The 21400-nt window shown below is 37.1% G+C and overlaps 1 protein-coding gene across 5 annotated transcripts in view; it reads right to left on the reverse strand.

Moving 5' to 3' along the window:
• Positions 1-21400, reverse strand: part of MARK1 (microtubule affinity regulating kinase 1) — a 146245-nt gene that overhangs the window by 23139 nt on the left and 101706 nt on the right. For all 5 annotated transcript variants that reach the window (XM_057558467.1, XM_057558460.1, XM_007172063.3 and 2 more), the window contains 4 exons: positions 18143-18199; positions 12423-12659; positions 12216-12335; positions 172-271 (listed from right to left, as the gene is read on the reverse strand). In XM_057558467.1, coding sequence (XP_057414450.1) covers positions 172-271; positions 12216-12335; positions 12423-12659; positions 18143-18199 — 514 coding nt within the window. The remainder of the gene's footprint in view (positions 1-171; positions 272-12215; positions 12336-12422; positions 12660-18142; positions 18200-21400) is intronic.

The following is a 21400-nucleotide window of genomic DNA, read 5'->3' on the forward strand; positions in this document are numbered from 1 at the left end:
ACTTGAATTTTGCAATGTTTAGTGTATATCCGGAGAAAGAAAAGATGATAAAGCAAGTATTTTTCAAATAAAAATTGCTTCCCATTTACATTTTAAACACGATTTTGGTAGACTAAAGGACTCTCATTTTTAGCCTAGGGACCACCCCTCTCACAATACTTAAATACTTACCTATCCTTTTTATGTCATTGAAATCTGGTTCAGGCTCAGCATATGGCTTTAGTTCTTCTTCTTCATGACCAACATTCATCCATCGATCTTTCATTATTTGCTAGGAAATAAACTCTACATTATGTTTGGCCAATCAGAACATTCAACCACTTATATTAGCTCTTTTTTAGTAAATGTGAAATTTATTGGTTCAGTCAACAAGAATCGTGATGTTTTCAAACTAAAGTTACTGTTTCTAGCTTGATTAGCAGGTCAACAGGAGGTGTAAGATTTTGGGACATACTTATATATCTTATGACAACTCTAACCATCATCCCACACACTCACCAAATGAACTGATTCAAAATATACTGCCTGCTGTCTATGCTCCTCTAAAAGGAATATTTTCACATTTGAAAATTTTAACATAAAAACCTACTGATTTTAACCTCTGCTTCATTTTTAGATTTAAGATTAATGAAGAGATTTTTTTTTTCCTGGTCTTCTACCAAATATATACCTGTAATTTAAAAATCATCACTTATTAAAACATTAGGAAAGAAGACATCATGGAAAATGGAAATCAGAGTTAGTAATGACAGTATAGCTCAGAGAATATGGGAAGAGAGAACAATCAAGATTTAAGCCTGGAATTAGGAATTAGTAAGAATCAGGGTGAAAACAGACATTGGTGTGCATTACCAGAGTCCATTTTAAGCTGAGACTGTGAAACAACAGTCAATCCCGGACTGTTAAAAGGCAACCCAGAGGGGGCAGCCTATGGAATGAGGAAACTACTGGCAAACCATATATCAGATAAGGGGTTAATATCCAGAATATATAAAGAACTCCTACAACTCAGTAACAACAAAAAACTGCCCAATTAAAAAAATGGGCAAAGAACTTGAATAGATATTTCTCCAAAGAATACATACAAATAGCCAACAAGCATATAAGATGCTCAACATCACTAATCATCAGGAAAATCAAAACCACGATGAGATATCACTTCATATCTGTCAGGATGGCCAGTGTTGAAAAAAACGAAAATAACAAGTGTTGGTGAGAATGTGAAGAACCTGGAACGCTTGTGCGCTGCTGATGTGCCGGTAAGATGGCATTGCTGCTGCGTAAACAGTATGGAGGTTCCTCAATAAGCTAAAAATGGAACTATTATATGATTCAGCAACCCCACTTCTGGGTACCTGTCCAGAAGAACGGGAAACAGGATCCTGAGGAGATATTTCATACCCATGTTCACTGCAGTGTTATTGAAAATAGCCAAGATGCAGAAACAATCTAAATGTCTGATGGATGAATGGACGGATAAAGAAAATGTGGTAAATACATACAGTGGAACATTACTCAGCCTTAGAAAAGAAGGGAGTTCTGTCATATGCTATAACATAGATGAAACTGGAGGACACTGTTAAGGGAAATAAGCCAATCACAGAAAGACCAATACTGCATGACTCTACTTATATAAAGTATCTAAAACAATCAAACTCATAGCAACAGGAGGTAGAATGGTGCTTGCCAGGGGCTAGGAGGAGGGGGCAAGAGGGAGCTGTTGTTCGATGGTACAGAGTTCCAGTCCTGTGGGATGAGAAAGTTCTGGAGACCTGCTGTGTGATGCTGTGCACATAGTAAAAACGACTGTGTGTAATGTACACTTCAAACTGGAAGGAGGATACATTTACATGTGTTTTTTATCACCCACAAACAAAGGCAAACTAATGGGGATTAATTCTGTATTAATTTAGAAAATTTTTCAACTTTTTATTACTATAGGATTCTAGGTTTTCATTCAAGAACATTCTAGGTGCTGATACATTAATATTCTTTTTCTAGATCCTGCAAAGTATATTCTCTATCTCTAAACTTTATTTGCCAATATTCAACTAATTAGAAAAATAATTTTCCATACACAGATTTTTGAGGCTAACCTTGACTCCTCAGGTACCTTCCCTTCAACTAATAATATTTACGCAAAGTCACTAAGCAAAAGACAGGTGCTCTAGACCAGATCTCTGATAACTGGGGTCTATAAGAATACTGCTTGGGGCTTCCCTGGTGGCGCAGTGGTTGAGAATCTGCCTGCCAATGCAGGGGACACGGGTTCGAGCCCTGGTCTGGGAAGATCCCACATGCCGCGGAGCAACTAGGCCCGTGAGCCACAACTACTGAGCCTGAGAGTCTGGAGCCTGTGCTCCTCAACAAGAGAGGCCGCGATAGTGAGAGGCCCGCGCACCGCGATGAAGAGTGGCCCCTGCTTGCCGCAACTAGAGAAAGCCCTCGCACAGAAACGAAGACCCAACACAGCCAAAAATAAATAAATAAATAAATAAATGAAGGAGTTCCTTTAAAAAAAAAAAAAAAAAAGAATACTGCTCTGCCAGATGGGAAGATTTTCCTAAGGGTCTTGGTCACATGATACTGATATATTTTCATTAAACTTTGTAGATAGTTCATATATGCTTAAAGTATGATATGTAGACATATAACACTTAAAAGATTACCACTTTCTTTTTTCGTAGTTGTTATACTGAGATATACTTGACAGGTTAATTATATTGAGATATAACTGACATATAACTTGTCTTAGTTTAAGGTGCACAACGTGATTTGATATATGTATATATTACAAAATGACCACCACAGTATAACATCCATCACCTCACACAGTTATAATGATTTTTCTAGTGACTAGAACTTAAAATCTACTCTCTTAACAATTTTCAAATATATAAGATACAGTATTGTTAACTAGTCATCATGCTGTACATTACATCCCCAGAACTTATTTATCTTATAACTGGAAGTTTGTACTTTTTGGCCATCTTCCTTCATTTCTTCCATCCCCTGTCTCTGGCAATCACCAATTTGTTCTGTCTCCGTAAGTTCGTTTTTTTTTTTTTGTTTTTTAGATTCCACATATAAGTGAGATCATATAGTATTTGTCTTTGTATGGCTTATTTCACTTGGCATAATGCCCTCAAGGTCCATCCATGTTGTAGCAAATGGCAGTATTTCCTTCTTGTTTCCACTTCTGGGTATTAAGCTGAAGGAAATGAAATCACTATCTTGAAGAGATAACCTGTACCTCCATGCTCACTGCAGCATTATTTACAATAGCCAAAACATGGAAGCAAGCTAAGTGTCCATTAGCAGATGAATGGATAAAGAAAATGTGGTACACACACACACATACACAACGGAATATGATGCAAGACATACTTACTTCTTATAACCACTTTGAGCAATGGTAATTTAGGTACATTATCCAACTAATTTAAATAAAAGTAGACTCACTACAAATTAAAAAAATAACAATGCTGTCACCCAGTCTTTAGTGATCATTCATCAATAAAGTGAAAGTGTCAGGGAGGGTGCACATCAGGATAAAAAAAAGATTTACAAAGCAGAGCTGTAAATTCCTGCCACATGATTTTCCAAAATATCAAAGTCCTTCCTGTCCCTCCTCCCAAATAGTATGTCTGGCAGAAGCCTAGACCATAATCAGGCAGCAGCATCTGCAGAAGGAAAATTTTGTTGTTGGCAGAATTTCCTAGGTTGCATGGTGAATACATAAAAATCCTCAAAGAATATGATGAACCACTTAGGACAGCTACACAGTACAGTTAGCCCTCAGTATCTGTGGGTTTAGCATCCTCAGATTCAACCAACCTTGGATTCAACCAACGATAGATAGAAACTATTCAGAAAAAAAAAATTCCAGGAAGTCCCAAAAAGCAAAACTTGAATTTGTGACATACCAGCAACAATTTACATAGCATTTACACTGTACTAGGTGTTATAATAATCTAGAGATGATTTAAAGTATATGGGAGAATGTGCACAGGTTATATGCAAATACTACACACCATTTTATATACGGGACTTGAGCATCCACGGAGGTTCCTGGAACCAATCCCTGTAATCAAGCCAGTCTAGTCCTTGACAACTTTACTCACTTCTGCAGCTGGACTGCACAAATATATGGAGGTGGCAGCTCAGACAGTGCTTAAAAATGGAAGTCTTGAAAAATGTTTAAAACAAATCTATAACACGACATTATAAATTAACTATACTTCAATAAAATAAATTTAAAAAACCAAAAAAAACAAATCTATAACAAACCCCACCTCTCCACACACACACATCAGTACAAACAAAGGGATCTAACTGTCCTTTTACCAACACATTACATTTTCGTGGCAGCTCTCTGAATGTTTGTTATTATTACGATGAATGAGAATGGGCAAACAAGAAAACTAACAAACATAAGCTAGACATAAATACTTCTGGTTTTTCAAATGAGCTGGTTAAGTCCTTAGTGATGTTCTCAAATGTAAGAGCACAATATATATTTTTTAACATCTTTATTGGAGTATAATTGCTTTACAATGTTGTGTTAGTTTCTGCTGTATAACAAAGTGAATCAGCTATACATAGTACACAAATATCCCCATATCCCCTCCCTCCTACATCTCCATCCCACCCTCCCTATCCCACCCCTCTAGGTGGTCACAAAGCACTCAACTGATCTCCCTGTAAGAGCACAATATTAAGAGTCTGAAAATAATAACCAATGGAATGAGATTTATAAATAGTAGAATCCCAAGTAAGTGGAGGTTAGATGCTAGAAGAGTAGGTAGGAGGTTATCCTGCAAGGAGGAATTGGAAGAGAGGCAAAAGCCTGCGAGCGATCCAGGCAAACAAGAGCAGGGCATGTGGGGGACGGCACGTCAGTATGACTACACGAGGCGGGTGCTGGAGCAAGACCAGGGTGGAAAATTAATAGGGACCAAATCATGAAGGTTCCTTTCAATTGGGTAAAGGATATCTCTGAAGAGTGTGATTTTGCAAAGTCTCTCCGGCCAGTGTGTGGAGAGTCATTCAACACTGGAGACTCAGAAATCCACTAAGAGGCTTTAGCTGGAATCTAGGAGGGAGAAGATACCAGCCCGCTCTAAGGGCAGGCAGTGGCAATGGGAAAAAAGACATTTTCAGTATTTGGCTGGTAAAAATCAACAAAACTCTGTGATTGGAAGTGAGGGGAGAGATGAAAGAGCTCAGGGAAAATGAAGGCGATGATGAGGCTTCTGGTTTAGACAACTTGAGTAGAAGCTGATACCATTTACTGAGACACCAAACTCGGGAAGAGAGGTCGAATGGACTGGGAAAGATGGAGCTCAGGTTTAGACAAACTGAGTGTGAGGTGCTTCGGCATATCCAAACAGACATGTCCTGTCAACACTTAGATACTTTATTCTGAAGCCCAGGAGAAATCTGGGCTAGGGATGGAGATTTACAAAGCAGCCAACAGATGATGACAGAGTGGTGGGATTCTCCAGAAGAGCGAATCGAGTGAGAATGAATACTAGAGCCTTAAAGAACGCCAGCATTGGGCTTCCCTGGTGGCACAGTGGTTAAGAATCCGCCTGCCAATGCAGGGGACACGGGTTCGTGCCCTGGTCTGGGAAGATCCCACATGCCGCGGAGCGGCTAGGCCCGTGAGCCACAACTACTGAGCCTGTGCGTCTGGAGCCTGTGCTTCGCAACGGGAGAGGCAGTGAGAGGCCCGCGCACCGCGATGAAGAATGGCCCCCACTCGCCGCAACTGGAGAAAGCCCTCGCACAGAAACGAAGACCCAACACAGTCAAAATAAATAAATAAATAAATAAATTTATAAACACTGCCCTTTCTTTAAAAAAAAAAAAAAGAACGCCAGCATTACCAGCATGTAAGGGCTGGAAAGAAAAGTAATCCCACAAGTAAATGGGGGGAGGAAAAATCTGCAGAGTGACATGCAAGGCAAGGCGAGAGTTCTTCAAAGAGGAGGCAGTTGTGTCCTGTCAAATAAGGTGATAACTAAAAACGCAATCTGCTGTGTTTACGACAAAGACAGGTGAGTTTTTACTGAGGGTGGCTTCACCGAGTGGTGGAGATGGGAATCAGAAGGCAACGCACAGAGGCAAATGGACAGATGAGAAATTGGTGACTGCCAGTGGAGATACTTTTTAAAAAGTCTGGCCAGAAAGGGGGGAGCAAGAAAGAATACTGGATGGGGACTGTGAGGTTGAAGGATGCCTTTTTAAAAAAACTAGAAGCTCTTTAGGTATGGATAAAGGCTGAGGGAAAGGAGTTAGCAGAGAAGGTTAGGATGGGACAGAAGAGAAAGCTTTACTGAAGGAGCAAGGTACTGAGAAGGCACATCACACGTGCTAAATCCAGCACAGGAACGAATGGGTAAGTCTTGGACAAGAGAAGACACCTCTCCACTGCAACAGGGAACTAAGGAGGTGGGTGGGGTTCAGACAGTACCGTTAAGAGTATGGTGGCAGGAAATGAAGAGTTCATGACTACTGGTTTCCGTTTTCTCAGTGGAGTAGAAGATAAGGATCTTTGCGTGCAATGTTTCCCCCTACTTTTTCCACCTAAGTTCCTTTTTATCTGTCTTACAATGTCCACACAAAATCTGGGCTCCTTCTATCACTGTCTTTCATGGTACTCTGATCTTTGTGTACAATTATGCAACCTGTCATTATGTAAATATTTTGTGCTTACCTGTAAATTATCTCCGCTATTAGACCATAAACCCAAACAAAGAATGACCTGCATCTGATCTGCTCAGTATTGCATATCAAGCACCAAAACATACCCAGCACTTAAATGCTCAATGCATATTTGTAGACTGAAGGAATAAAACCTCGTCTGTGTTACTCATCTGTCCTTCCTCTGCGTTCCCATGGAACTCTGTATATTTCCTATTGTGACTGTTATCATATTCTACCTTTTATCACAACTCCTTCACTATATTTAAAGTCCTTGAGGATAAAGACTGTGCCTTGTACTATCTTTCTCAGCACAAATGCTTGTTTGTTGCTTTTGAACAGGGCAGTGTTTTAAAATAAGCCTGGACAGAAGCCTTGAGTAAAATTAAATGTAGAGAAGAGATTAACAACAAGAAGACAGCTTAGGAAGTCACTAAAGTGCCCAGGAGATAGAGAACAGAGAACTGAACTGGACAGGATCAAATAGAAGAGAGAAAACCTGTAGAGGCACAATCTATAGCACCTGATGACAAAATTCATTTTGAGAATGAGGGAAAGGATGAAATCCAAGAGGGGTCTGAGGATTTTAACTCAGGTGCCGGGAGGAATAGAGTATCCCTAAGTAAAAAATACAAGAGCGATAACAGATTTGATAGTGGAAGACAAAATATTAAAAGCAAAATTAAGATAATCCAAATTTTCAATTAATCCAATGTTTTTCAATTAAATGGTGTGTATTTGGTGTTCATTTCACAACCATTATTATCTGTCCACATCAAGGAAAAATATCTATGTGGACTAAACCCTGAGGTAATTTGTCTTTTATCTGGGGAAATAAGATTTACTCATAAAACCTGAAAATATTTGAATATACAATAGAATTAACTGTTCAGGACTGTGCTATTAGCAGTGAGTATTAATAAAGACGAAAAAGAGTAACTTGCAGTGTGGGCTGGAGTTTTCAGGGAAGGAATCCCAAGAAGTTAGGAGGTGAACTCACTCTCCAGATATAGGTAATATCTGGACTGGTGAACAAGTGAAGGCAGATGTGAGGGGGGAACAGTGAGGCATCCTCTCCTTTGACTTGGAACAGAGGTAACATGCAATGAAAGAATAGGAGATCAAGTGAGTATCCTCAGATGATGAATTTAAACTTGATCTGACAGGCAATGGAGAAATGCTACATTTTATTAATGAGGAAGATAAGCAACATTTTAGAAACAGCACTGGGGAAGGAACAATCTGAGGAACACAGAAGGAGCACTGACTCTGCTAGTCTTCACACAAAATCAGATTTGAGGCCGGGCTGATCCAGGGAAGGTGGAAAATCACAGTGAAAAGAAAAGGCCGCTGGGCAGTGATGAGACAAAGAACACAGTTTCGCTTTCCTGTCTTAACTGTTCTGATCTCTGGGGGTCGCCGAGTCCACTTAGCAAAGTTTGTCTCCTTAAAAACAGTTGTGTTTCAAAGCAAAATAAAAATAATCCGAGGAAAAATTTCCTTCAGTAAAAGGAATGGGAGGTAACAGTAGGAAGAAAGAAGATCTGCTTAAGGGAACAAGTAGCAGAATTAACTCCACTAGCTCTAAATCTGAAGGTCTTTTAGAGTAAGGCACAGACAGCAACAAAACAGGGATAGAGGAAAGAGAAGAGCATGTGGAAGTACCTGTCTTCAGTGTGTGAACCTCACGCCCACACAAAATTCCTCCATGGGAATCGCAGAGTTAACACTCAAAGCCAAGGGAGAAGTAAGTGTCCCCAGGATATGGTGGTGCTGGTGACCGCGGAGTTCATGCAACCCTATTCCTGGTGGTTTCAGGCACAGTGTAAACCACTGGCCAACACACTGCACTAGACCAGTTGAACAAACTAGTCCACTTCAGATTTCATTTGAGATATCTCAACATGAGAAACAAGAGGTCCAACAAGATTCCAAACTTGAAGAAAGTTTACCCTAGCCATCACTGTCACTGAACATAAATGACTACTTGCTGAGAAGTTCTAACAAAATAATTGATTCAGATGAATTATAAAGAGTTAAACAAATTACCAATGGAAATATACATCCTACACATAGGTCCACACTAAAAAATTATGGACTTTAGGCTGGCCAGATGAAAATAATTTTTCTTAAATGGTTTCAACCTCTGTAAAGTATACCATATGCTTCTGAATTTGTACTTAGAAATTTTCATTAGAAAAACGGTTATTATTATTATTAATTGTTTTTTGCTTTACTGTCACTTGAACTGGGCAGACACGAGCAAGATTTTAAAGATTATCTTAGCAGCAGCTGAAAAAGGTGTTAAAAGTAAAAATAAATACTTTTTGAGGAGGACCAAAGATGAGGGAGAACGGGTAATAATGAGGAACTTTGCTTTAGGCTCAAATTTTGTTATTATTTTTTAAGGTAACACAGTCCATCTTACTTAAGGACTGGAAAAATGAAAGAATATACAAAGAGGGGATAGCAGGAAAAAATTTCAGTATCTTTCTAAAAAAAATCCAGACACACCAATATTCAAATAAATAGGAAAAAACCCAGCATACAACATAAAACACAAATCCTTTGAAAATCATGTGTGATACTGTCCCCCCCATTATGAGTACAATTAGGAAGAGGTGACAGCACTCATATATACAACCTGAAAAAATTATATTAACTGTTTAGATCTAGAAGCAACTATGGGTCAAGCAAGTAGAATGTGAAATTATTTAAAATAAAGATTCTTTAAATCAAACTTCAATATTAGCAAATTACATAGTGAAGACTAGAGCTTCATCAATAACTCATGATACTCAACTAACACCGAAAAAATACATCAAGTTCCATTTCTTAAAATATGAGAATTAACAGGGAAATAGTTCATATCAAAATGTACAAAGCTGATACAAGTCTATAAAGCTGATTAACCAGACTCCTTTAGACAAGCAGTTTAGGGACACAGAGAGCTTACATATGAAGAAGGACACTTAACCTAGTCATTAAAAATATTGAGCATTATCGCTAATGAAAGAAATACAAATTAAAGCAATTATGACAAACTGTATTACTATCATAAAGGCATCAAATACTAGAAATTATTTTTATCCAATACTGAAACAAGCTGTGCAGAATATGTACCTTCAAATGCCTTAGGTCACAAACAGTCTTTTGGCAATGATACACAGGACCTAGCAGACTGTTTATACCCTTTGACCGAGTAATTACTGTCTGGAGAATTTATCTAAGCATACGTCCCAAAGGGAAAAAGTACATCACATTATTTTTAGCAAAAACAATGAGAACAACTCACATGTGGAACAAGCAGAGAATAGTTAAATAAACTCTGATACATAATCCAAGGAGAACAACATAGCTATTGACAGGGAAGGTGGTCACTCTCATGATAAAGCAAAGAGTACATACTAAAAACGTTTAAGTTAAAAAAAAAGAATGCAACATGACATGAAAACATTATTACTGAATAAAAATTTATGTTTACACACTGAAGACTGGTGTTTTGAAAATAGCTGCTTTTTATACTTTATGGATTTTTTGGTTGTAAAGTTGATAATAAAGTAGGTATGAAAATAAAAGTGAAGACTAATATAATTTTCGACATCATTGTTATTTCAAGGGGAGTTTCTTAAGATTTGGTATAAAGAAATCTTTTTTTTTTTTTTTCCGATGGTGTCAGGTTTCTCTGGAAAATCACTTCTGGGAATTGTGAAGCAGACCAGGCTTTGTATGGTGATATCTGCAATATTATGATAATATTTCCAATGTAGACTCATGGTTCCGTGGCTGGAAAACTTAATTTTGACAAGGTGGAACAGGAAGTTCCAGACTATATTCAAATACATCAAATTGAGCTTCTGATGAGCAAATGTTTTCATAATAATAACTTGCTTTTACATTCAAGTCAGAGAATTCTAATACTTTAATCCTTCATATTTTAATGCTAAGGATGAAAGACTTAAATATTTGGCCACTGTAAATTAATCATAGTTAAGACACGAAGTATATCTTATCAATCATCCATAGAGATTTGTAAAATCTACTCCCCCCAAATAATTTTTTGTTCTTTATGGTCTTTTTGTTCCTCTCATTAGCTGAGCTGATGCCTCAACTCTGGACATTTTGTTAAGTGACATTCAAGTAAACTTGGCTCCAATGATAAAAATGGGTCATAAAGCAGGATCAAGAGAGGCTTATGTTCCTATAAAATTTTAGAACTTGTATGAGTGTCAACAATTTTAACTATTTCACACAATTTTCCATTATAATGGTTGAAAGTAAGTTTAGAAGAGCGGTAATACGAAAGTGGGCTTTTTTACTGCACAGATGTCTCTTTTAAAACATTACAACATATCCTTTGACCCCCAAAGGAAAAAAATCCACAAAAATCATAGGAAGTAACTAATCACATTTAAACAAACAATTCAGTAAAAAAAAATCTGATAATTGATTTACTGATATAAAACATTTAAAATAATTTCCCAATGGAAGTCACCATCCCTTAACTTCCATCGAAACATCATATTGTATCTTTTAGTGAGAAGTACTGTGGTAATACAATTACAAAGCCCAAACTAACCTGAGAGCTCTGTACACAGGGATGGCTCACTATAAGGCGGCCTCCTAACCAGCATGGAGTCCATGCCAGAAGGCCCCCATTGCTACACTAAAAGGTACAGTTTAAATGAGGTTAATTCTCTGAATTTTCTACCCTATCTATTAAGGCAAATAAATGAAGACAAAAAAGTACTAGTGAACAATACATGCTGAATCTCTGAAATTATCTTAGCACAGGCTAAAATATTCTTAAAAACAGATGGGCAAAATGCTTAATAAGTTGTTCTGACTGCAGTGTCACAAGGAAAAAAGATTAGACATTTTGGTTATATGAACCTCTGATGTCACTGGCTGTAACATACTTAGTACTTTTTTAACAGCGTCTGTTATTATAAATAAACTCACATATGCGGAATGTATGTAGGCAACACAACAGTGTGGTAAGAAATGAAATACCTGTTTCCAATATGTTCTACTTAAATATTTGCAAATTTTCTGTACTGATGTTGACAGGGTTCTATTAACTTTTTTACTATCAGATACAGCCATGAAGTATTCACTGGATTCAAATTTCACTATCTTCTTTTATCCTTGAAATATCTGTACTTACTAAATACAAGGTTTCTATATTGGACCAAGCAATTTCTGACACAGACTAGGTTTTCCTTCTTCTTCAACTAAGTCAATTTTATCTCTATTTTGATGTTGTTTTAATTTAAGACTTCACTGCAGGACAAAGAAGAAATAAGAGTCTTTAGCCAAACCTACTGCACAACCTTTGAGTAGTGAAAGCATCATGTGACTTTCTCTAGCTCTAAATAAAAGGCAAATGAGATGATTTGGCAATTTTCCTAAAAAAATGTGGGGAAAAATTATTGAAATAATGCTCTGTAGTTCCTTGAATATTTTAATTGTTAGACTTTAAATATGGAGTGGAAAAAATTACTTACTTCCAAGCTGCCTCTCTTGATTGGATTCAGCACTAATAATTTCTTCAGGAGGTTTTCACAGTCGGTGGACATATAGAAGGGAATACGGTACTTCCCTCGTAAGACTCGCTCCCGCAGTTCCTTACAAAGCAAAAGAAAGCACGGATCACTGGCTTATGAAATCATTGTGCTTGGGGATAGAACATTAATATCAAATTTAGCTGATACCTTTAAATTCTGGCCGTCAAAAGGCAAGGAGCCACTGACTAACGTGTAGAGAATGACGCCGAGACTCCACACGTCCACTTCGGGCCCGTCGTACTTCTTCCCTTGGAAAAGCTCAGGAGCAGCGTAAGGCGGGCTTCCACAAAATGTGTCCAACTTGCTCCCGACTGTAAATTCATTACTAAAACCAAAGTCAGCAATTTTAATATTCATATCAGCATCAAGGAGAAGGTTTTCAGCCTAAGAGGAAAATAATAAAAAGGACAATGTAAAGAGCCTACATAAAATAAAACGTTCATTATAATTGTTTTAGATCTCAAACATCTATTTCTTGTCTCTCATTTTTAAGTGTAACATCAAATTGAGAAGCCCAGTAGAGTACTTCAATGTGTAACTTCTCAGAATTACATTTATATAAGACTGAATTTTAACACTATATAGAAAGGCTCCACTTATATGCATATATGTAACTGTTTAAGAAAGGTTATTTAAAAACCATTTTCTTCCATAGGTCATTTTAAACCTAATTTTTTTCCTCATGGTAAGAAACATCCTGGAATTGCACCTTAATATGACCTATTCTAAAGAATGTAAGTCAACATAACACTAATCCATCTTGGGCTTAAACCAAAAAATTTACCCAAATATGCTGTTTTAATAGAGTATCACTGGTTAATGCAAGCCTCAAGCATATATTCAAACTAACTGCCAGTCAGGGGTTCTATGACTACTGAATTCATTCCTTGTCCTTTCTTGCAAAACACATCCTCAACGAAGTTCTTTTCTCAGTAAAAGAAAACAACACAACACAGCCTCCATTAGATCTTATCTGTTTTAAGCCTCCTTTTGCTTTTCTAAAACTAGATTCTCTTCTAGGGGTTTATTATGGTAGAAAGAAGTGATTTCTCCCATGTTTTAAAATGCCGGTTTTCTAAAATCTTCCTAAATCAGAATCATTCAATGAAAAAATTTAAATGTACCTTTTATAAATGCAAGCAATTCGATAAAGGATTTGCTTTTGCACATGTTTTGTTTCAAACTCTGTTACAACTGACAGACTAATGAAGTTATAGCTTAGTTTGTAGATGTGTTTTATCAGGTTACAAAAAGGAGTAAAATTTGACTAAAATGAAAATCAGAGCTCTCTATAGTTTATACCACTGGAGGGTCCAACACTCAGCAGACCCAGGCACTTTGCCCATCATATAGCTCTTCCCTCGCCTACTTTCCTTCTTTTCCTTTTTTAAGGAATACTACCTTGGGATATTTGTTTTCATCTTGTTTCAGAAAATACACATCTAACACCCAAAACTATGCAAAAAATGTGGTGTCACTTATTACATAAATATTATAACAGCACACAGATTTGGGAGATTTATATTAGATCTTAACATTATGGACTGTGCGACAAAACCAGGTTACTTTGATGTTCTGATGTAAGGGCCTGGTCACTGTAAATTTCTGAGGCTGTCTTGGAGCAAGCTAGACTTTTCCCAGTCTCTCTAAAGATGTCTGGGTGGATAGCAAAGTACCCAAGGCTGCCTCAGAAGAGGAGAGGTGGAGAGGGTTTTGAGGTTTCCTCCCAAGAGCATACAGGAAACTCCTGGGTAATGAACATGATTTTTTGCAGATATTTTCCATATAAGAAATGAGATGACAAACTAGGAGTCAAACACACAGGCAGGGAAATAAATAGCCCTCTTCTTTCTCTTTCTTTGAAGCAGTGATTTCCCTTAAAATAGCTGAGGGAGGAAACAGAAATAGAAATATTTGGAGCAGGAGAAAATCTGTAAGCTCAGAACAATGGAGCCAAATTACAGGATGAGACTTTCAACAATTGTTTAGGACAATGTATTCAAATATAACACAAACTAGTGCTAGTAACTGACAGAGGCAATGGGAAAAGAAGTTGGGAAAAAAACAAACAAACAAACTCCTAGGTATGGAATATGCAAGTTAACCTTGGAAAAAATAGAGAAAAAGGAAAAAAAAAAACTTTCTTAGACAAGGAATTTTCTACCTTCATTCAAAAAAAAAAAAAAATCCATTTGGCCCCAACCATTTCTTTCTTTTTTTAAATTATTTTATTTTTTAAAATAAAAATTATGTATATTTAAGGTATGACACATGATAATTTGATATACATACAAACAGTGAAATGATTACTTAAGTCAAGCTACATACTTCCTCAGTTACCTTTTTTTTGATAAGTGTGATGGGAACACCTGAAATCCCCCTTAGCAAACTTCCAGTATTCAATACAGTATTATTAACTTTTTGGATTAGACATCAAAAGCTCAGGCAACCAAAGCAAAATTAAACAAGTAAGACTACATCAAACTAAAAAGCTTCTGTACAGCAAAGGAAACCATCAACAAAATGAAAAGACAACCTATAGAATGGGAGAAAATATTTGCAAACCACATATCTGATAAGCGGTTAATACTCAAAATATGTAAGGAACTCATGTAAATCAATAACAAAAAAACAAACAACCAGATTAAAAAAATAGGCAAAACACCTAAATAGACATCTGATTTCATTTCCCCATGAAATGAATCATGGCTCCCATGTTCACTGCCACAAACATTTCCTGACTATCACATATTTCTTATTCCAAAGTATGCTAGTTTATACTAATCATATGCATTCAATATTCATAAAAACATTTAAAACTTTCCTTATTTCTTTGAACTTTAATGTGAGGATGAGCACTGGCTCTTACATCAGACAAATCTGGATTTGTCCCCTGACCCTGCTTCTGATGGAATGGGGCCTCAGGCATTTTTAGTTAGGGACAAAGTTCCTCATTTATGTTATTAAAAGAAGCTAATTAATGGAATCAAATCCTCTAGTCTTTAATGCTAGATAACTTCTCATCCACATTTTCTTCATTTCCTCAGTGAAAATATTGCCTTTTAAGAAAACATTCCTGGGCTTCCCTGGCGGCACAGTGGTTAAGAATCCACTTGCCAATGCATGGAACATGGGTTCAAGCCCTGGTCTGGGATGATCCCACATGCCGCGGAGCAACTAAGCCCGTGCGCCACAACTTCTGAGCCTGCGCTCTATAGCCCGCATGCCACAACTACTGAGCCCACATGCCACAATTACTGAAGGCCACGTGCCTAGAGCCTGTGCTCCACAACAAGAGAAGCCACTGCAATGAGAAGCCCACGCATCACAACGAAGAGTAGCCCCGCTCGACACAACTAAAGAAAGCCCGCGTGCAGCAACGAAGACCCAATGCAGCCTAAATAAGTAAATTTATTAAAAAAAAAAAAGACATTCCTGAGATTTATATCAGAGCATGTTTTGCCTATGTTCTCTTCTAGTTTTATGCCTTATATTTAGGTCTTTAAACCATTTTGAGTTTATTTTTGTGAGGGTGTGAGGGAGTGGTCTAATTTCATTGATTTACATGCAGCTGTCAAGCTTTCCCAATACCACTTGCTAAAGAGACTGTCTTTTCTCCACTGTATATTCTTGCCTCCTTTGTCTTTGTCATAGATTAACTGATCGAAGACATGTGGGTTTATTTCTGGGCTCTCTATTTTTTTTTTGGCCACACACGCAGCTTGTGGGACCTTAGTTCCCCAGCCAGGGATCGAACCCGGGCCCTCGGCAGTGAAGGTGCCGAGTCCTAACCACAGGACCACCAGGGAATTCCCTGGGCTCTCTATTCTGTTCCACTGATCTGTCTGTTTTTACACCAATACTGTTTTGATTACTGTAGCTTTGTAGTACTGTCTGAAGTCTGGGAGGGTTATGCCTCCAGCTTTGTTCTTTATCCTCAGGATTGCTTTGGCAATTCTAGGACGTTTGTGGCTCCATATAAATTTTAGGATTATTTGTTCTAGTTCTGTGAAAAATGTCATGGGTATTTCGATAGGGATTACATGAAATTTGTAGATTGCTTTGGGTAGTGTGGCCATTTTAACAATATTAATTCTTCCAATCCAAGAGCATGGGATATCTTTCCATTTCTTTGAATCATCTTCAATTTCCTTTATCAATGTTTTATAGTTTTCAGCGTATAGGTCTTTCACCTCCTTGGTTAAGTTCATTCCTCAAGGCAAAAGAAATAAAAGCAAAAATAAACAAATGGCACCTAATCAAACTTTATAAAGTTTTTGTGCAGCAAAGGAAACCATCAACAAAATGAAAAGACAACCGAAGGAACAGGAGAAAATACTTGCAAATGATGTGACCAACAAGAGGTTAACATTCAAAATACACAAACAGCTCATACAACTCAATATCAAAAACAAACAAACAAAAAATGCACAGAAGACCTAAATAGTCATCTCTCCAAAGAAGACATACAGATGGCCAACAGGCACATGAAAAGATGCTCAACATCACTAATTATTAGAGAAATGCAAATCAAAACCACAATGAGGTATCACCTCACATGGGTCAGAATGGCTATCATCAAAAAGTCTACAAATATTAAATGCTGGAGAGGGTGTGGAGAAAAGGGAACCCTTGCACACTGTTGGTGGGAATGTAAGTTGGTGCAGCCACTGTGGAGAAGAATGTGGAGATTTCTTAAAAAACTAAAAATAGAGCTACCATATGATCCAACAATCCCACTCCTGGGCATATATCTGGAAAAGACAAAAACTCAATTCAAAAAGAGACATGCACCCCAATGTTCATAACAGCACTATTTACAATAGCCAAGACATGGAAACAAACCATGTGCCTATCAACAGATGACTGGCTTAAGAAGATGTGGGGTGTGTGTGTGTGTGTGTGTGTGTGTGTGTGTGTATGTATATACACACAATGGAATATTACTCAGCCATAAAAAAGAATGAAATAATGCCATTTACAGCAACATGGGTAGACTAGAGAATATCATACTAGGTGAAGTCAGAAAGAAAAAGACAAATATTATATAATATCATTTATACGTGGAATCTAAAAAATACAAATGAATCTATATACAAAACAAAAACAGACTCACAGATATAGAAAACAAACTTATGGTTACCAAAGGGGTAAGGAAGCAGGGGAGGAATAAATTAGGAGTATGGGATTAATAGATACACACTACTTTACATAAAATAGATAAGCAATAAGGATTTACTGTATGGCACAGGGAACTATATTCAATACGTTGTAATAACCTATAATGGAAAATAATCTGAAAAATATATATAACTGAATCACTTCACTGTATACCTGAAACTAACATAATACTGTAAACCAACTATACTTCAATTTAAAAAAAAAGAAAGAAAATACTACCTTCTATAAAAAGTTGCTGTGAGAATTAAATAAAAAGTAATTTCCTGGGCTTCCCTGGTGGCGCAGTGGTTAGGAATCTGCCTGCCAATGCAGCGGACATGGGTTCGATCCCTGGTCCTGGAAGATCTCACATGCCGCGGAGCAGCTAAGCCCGTGTGCCACAACTGCTGAGCCTGCGCTCTAGAGCCCATTCTCGGCAGCAAGAGTAGCCACCGCAATGAGAAGCCCGCGCACCGCATCGAAGAGTAGCCCCTGCTCGCCGCAACTAGAGAAAGCCCGCGCACAGCAGCGAAGACCCAACGCAGCCAAAAGTAAATAAATAAAATAAATAAATTTATTTTAAAGAAAAACAAAACTAATTTCCTTGTACAGTGCCTGGCATAATTAGGCAATCAAAAAGACAGCTCTAATAGTATCACATATCTGTTAATAATTAAGAAATTTTTGTTATAAAACCAATCACTTACCTTAAGATCACGGTGAACAATGCACTTTTGATGACAATACTGTACAGCAGATACAATCTGAAATAAATATTTGGATAAAAGATTCAAAATTATTATGGTAAAAACATCTCAATTTTTCCCCAATTATCATTCCAATTTAGAGAAATTACTAACTTGGATTTTAAAGTTATGTTTAGCAATTTCACTGTTCCTTTATTTCAGAAAACCATACGCATTAAAGTTATGAAATTTTCACTTTTAAATGTGGACAATGTAGGAAAATAGTATTCTCTTGCTAAAATACACTAAAATATTTGTCAGAGTCCATGAAGATTTCTTTATGGGTTGTTATATTTCTCTGTTTACATGATCCAATGTATACACTTTGTAGTTTTGGTCAAATGGTTTATCCCACTGTTGAAATAAGAATTCTGGCACACATGAATCAGCATTCCAAGATAGCTGGCTCAAGTTCAAAATGCAAAACTTTATTTTAGGAATTATACTAAATGTGTTCAAGGCATGTTTCTTCAGGGAGGTCAACTGACTAAGAATTTATCAACAGGGTATTTAGCAATACCTTATTTTTGTCTCTTCATATAGTATAAAGCAAAGGAAAAAATTTTGAGCCTTTAAAGGAAACCTAATTATCAAAAGAAAAGAGGTAAAAATGAAATTTAATCTTAAACTTGCCACTAATTCAGCTGGGCAAAGCATTCTACCCTTGTAACTAGATTTTGTACACCATCTTAATTTTTAACCATTACATAGGGCTCTTTGGAGATAAGTGCTAAACAGGAAAGAACCCAATGGTTTAAGGGCCAAAGATACAAGTGAGAAATAGGTTATAAGCAATTTTATGAATAGTTATACACTTTATTACATAAAATACAGAAAAGGAAACAATCTGATAGCAATCAACTAGGAGTTACTTTGTACATATAAGTATATCTGATGTATAGGAGGGCCATTTTAATGCACAGCAGAATATTCAATTCTGTGGATTCAGTTAAACGTAAACACAGTTTGAATGTTGAATATTGGTTAGGCATTTAACAAATGGGGACAGAAATGAGATTTTTGAAAGTTTAAAGGTGATGTGAAGTATGACCATGCTAATAGGATACTGGTTAGAAAAAAAAAACTTCTAAGTAGTACAAGTGAAACTGATATTTCAGTATTATAAAATTATTTTAATGTATATAAAAATGGTTCAAAGACAGAGAAGACATGAATTCAAAACAAAATCAACACACAGTGAGTAAGATGTAATTCAATTAAATTCATTTTGATTCAACAGTCAGTTTATTGAGTACCTGCTATGTGCAAGAAAATGTGCTGGTTGCAAGGGGAATACAAAAATGTGTTCATGCACCCTACATGCACGCTGCCTTTAAGGAGCTTACAGTCTGATTAGGAGGAAAAAATATGTTTATGAGTAACTATACATACTACAAAGTAGAATCATAGAAGCAGAGGTACAAAGAAGTGAGGGAATCATAAAAGATAAAGAATAATCTCAGTTACTAGGTGATATTTGATCTAAGCCCTCCATGAAGGATAGTAAAATATTAAAATGTGGATGTTTGGGGATGGGGATGTAGGGGGTAAGGAGGTAAAATGCACTGATTTTTAAAAAATTTTTGGCTGCGTTGGGTCTTCATTGCTGCGTGCGGGCTTTCTCTAGTTGCGGCGAGCGGGGGCTACTCTTCGTTGCGGTGCGCAGGCTTCTCATTGCGGTGGCTTCTCTTGTTGCGGAGCACGGGCTCTAGGTGTGCAGGCTTCAGCAGTTGTGGCACATGGGCTCAGTAGCTGTGGCGCACAGGCTTAATTGCTCCACAGCATGTGGTATCTTCCCGGACCAGGGCTCGAACCCGTGTCCCCTGCATTGGCAGGTGGATTCTCAACCACTGTGCCACCAGGGAAGCCCTGCACTGATGTTGAGGCAACACAATGTATTTGAAAAGTAGGTGGGAAAATGGTAATACTGGGAGTTAAACCTTGATAGACTAGTTGGTAAAAGTCTCTGAATTCCAAACTAAGCAGGTACTACAGAACCATGAACTGTGTTTGAGCAAAACAGTTGTGAATGATTATAATTAATTTGAGGTGTGAGTCCTCCAAATACAGCAGAATCCTACAATGAATACATGTAGTATTAGTTTTCTTAAGCAATATGCTTCAAACTTCTAATATCCAATTTTTACCATGTAATTAAGAGAAACATACATTTATATGTAAATATTAATACATCTTACTGAACATACTATATAGGCTATAGGATGTTCATACTATAAGGCTATTTTTGTATCATAGATGATAGAACTTTGCTGATAATGATATTATCTTTTTCAAGTCCCCTTCTCTTGATACAGTGAAGAAGGCATGCTACAGACAATGATTTGGTTACCAAACATGCATTTCACATTAGACAGGATAGTTTCTGTGAAAGCAGTTCTACAGGCACTTCTGGAATAAAAATCTCCTGAGTCTTAAAGACTTAAGAAGGGAAAGATAATTTATAATATCATCACACTTATCTAGTAGGGTACAATTTCTGCCATAAAAGAAGCTCTGGCTTCTGACTTGTTCACTGCAAGAATCCCCATGCACAAGCCCACGTTTTACTGCATTATTCTATGGCCAGACCCTCCCATCTCAAAACATTCTGTACCTCCACAAATAGGATGCAGAAACTTCCCTACAGTCCTCTTGTTACGGATCTTGAAAACATGATTGACAATCAGTCCTGCACTGACCCTAAGACCAGACATGTCAATGTTTTGCCATGAGGTGCAATTGTGGGGGGAGGATGATTTGCAATTATTTATACATGGGTCAGGAATTCCCAAGCTTTAAGTAGTAGCCTTGACACTGGAAGGGTTGAATCAATATTATGATTTTTCTTGCAGGCCCTCAAATCTTAAGGAAAGCAGAGGCATTGTATGGGCAATGACTGCTAAATTAATTGGTCTTGAACTGTCCTAGTGCCTCTGCTGTATTTAATGGTAGGGTCAAGGACATATCCTTACTAATACAGTATATTCCCTTTCACTGTTAAAGTTTTTAAAGTAATTTTATGAAATACAGAGCAAATAAAAATAAAAGTAAATACACATTTATTAGAGTTTTAATTACACCTATAAAGAAAAATAAACAGCAAAAATAAACTGAAAAACAAATATAACTTTTTGCCAAATAACTATAAACTTGTGTGTGTGTCCCTGGTTTTTAAAAATGTGAGTTGGTTACCTATTTAATTTTGGGGGGAACACATAC

Source organism: Balaenoptera acutorostrata, chromosome 1 (genome assembly GCF_949987535.1).
Source record: "Balaenoptera acutorostrata chromosome 1, mBalAcu1.1, whole genome shotgun sequence".
Taxonomy (NCBI): Eukaryota; Metazoa; Chordata; class Mammalia; order Artiodactyla; family Balaenopteridae; genus Balaenoptera; species Balaenoptera acutorostrata.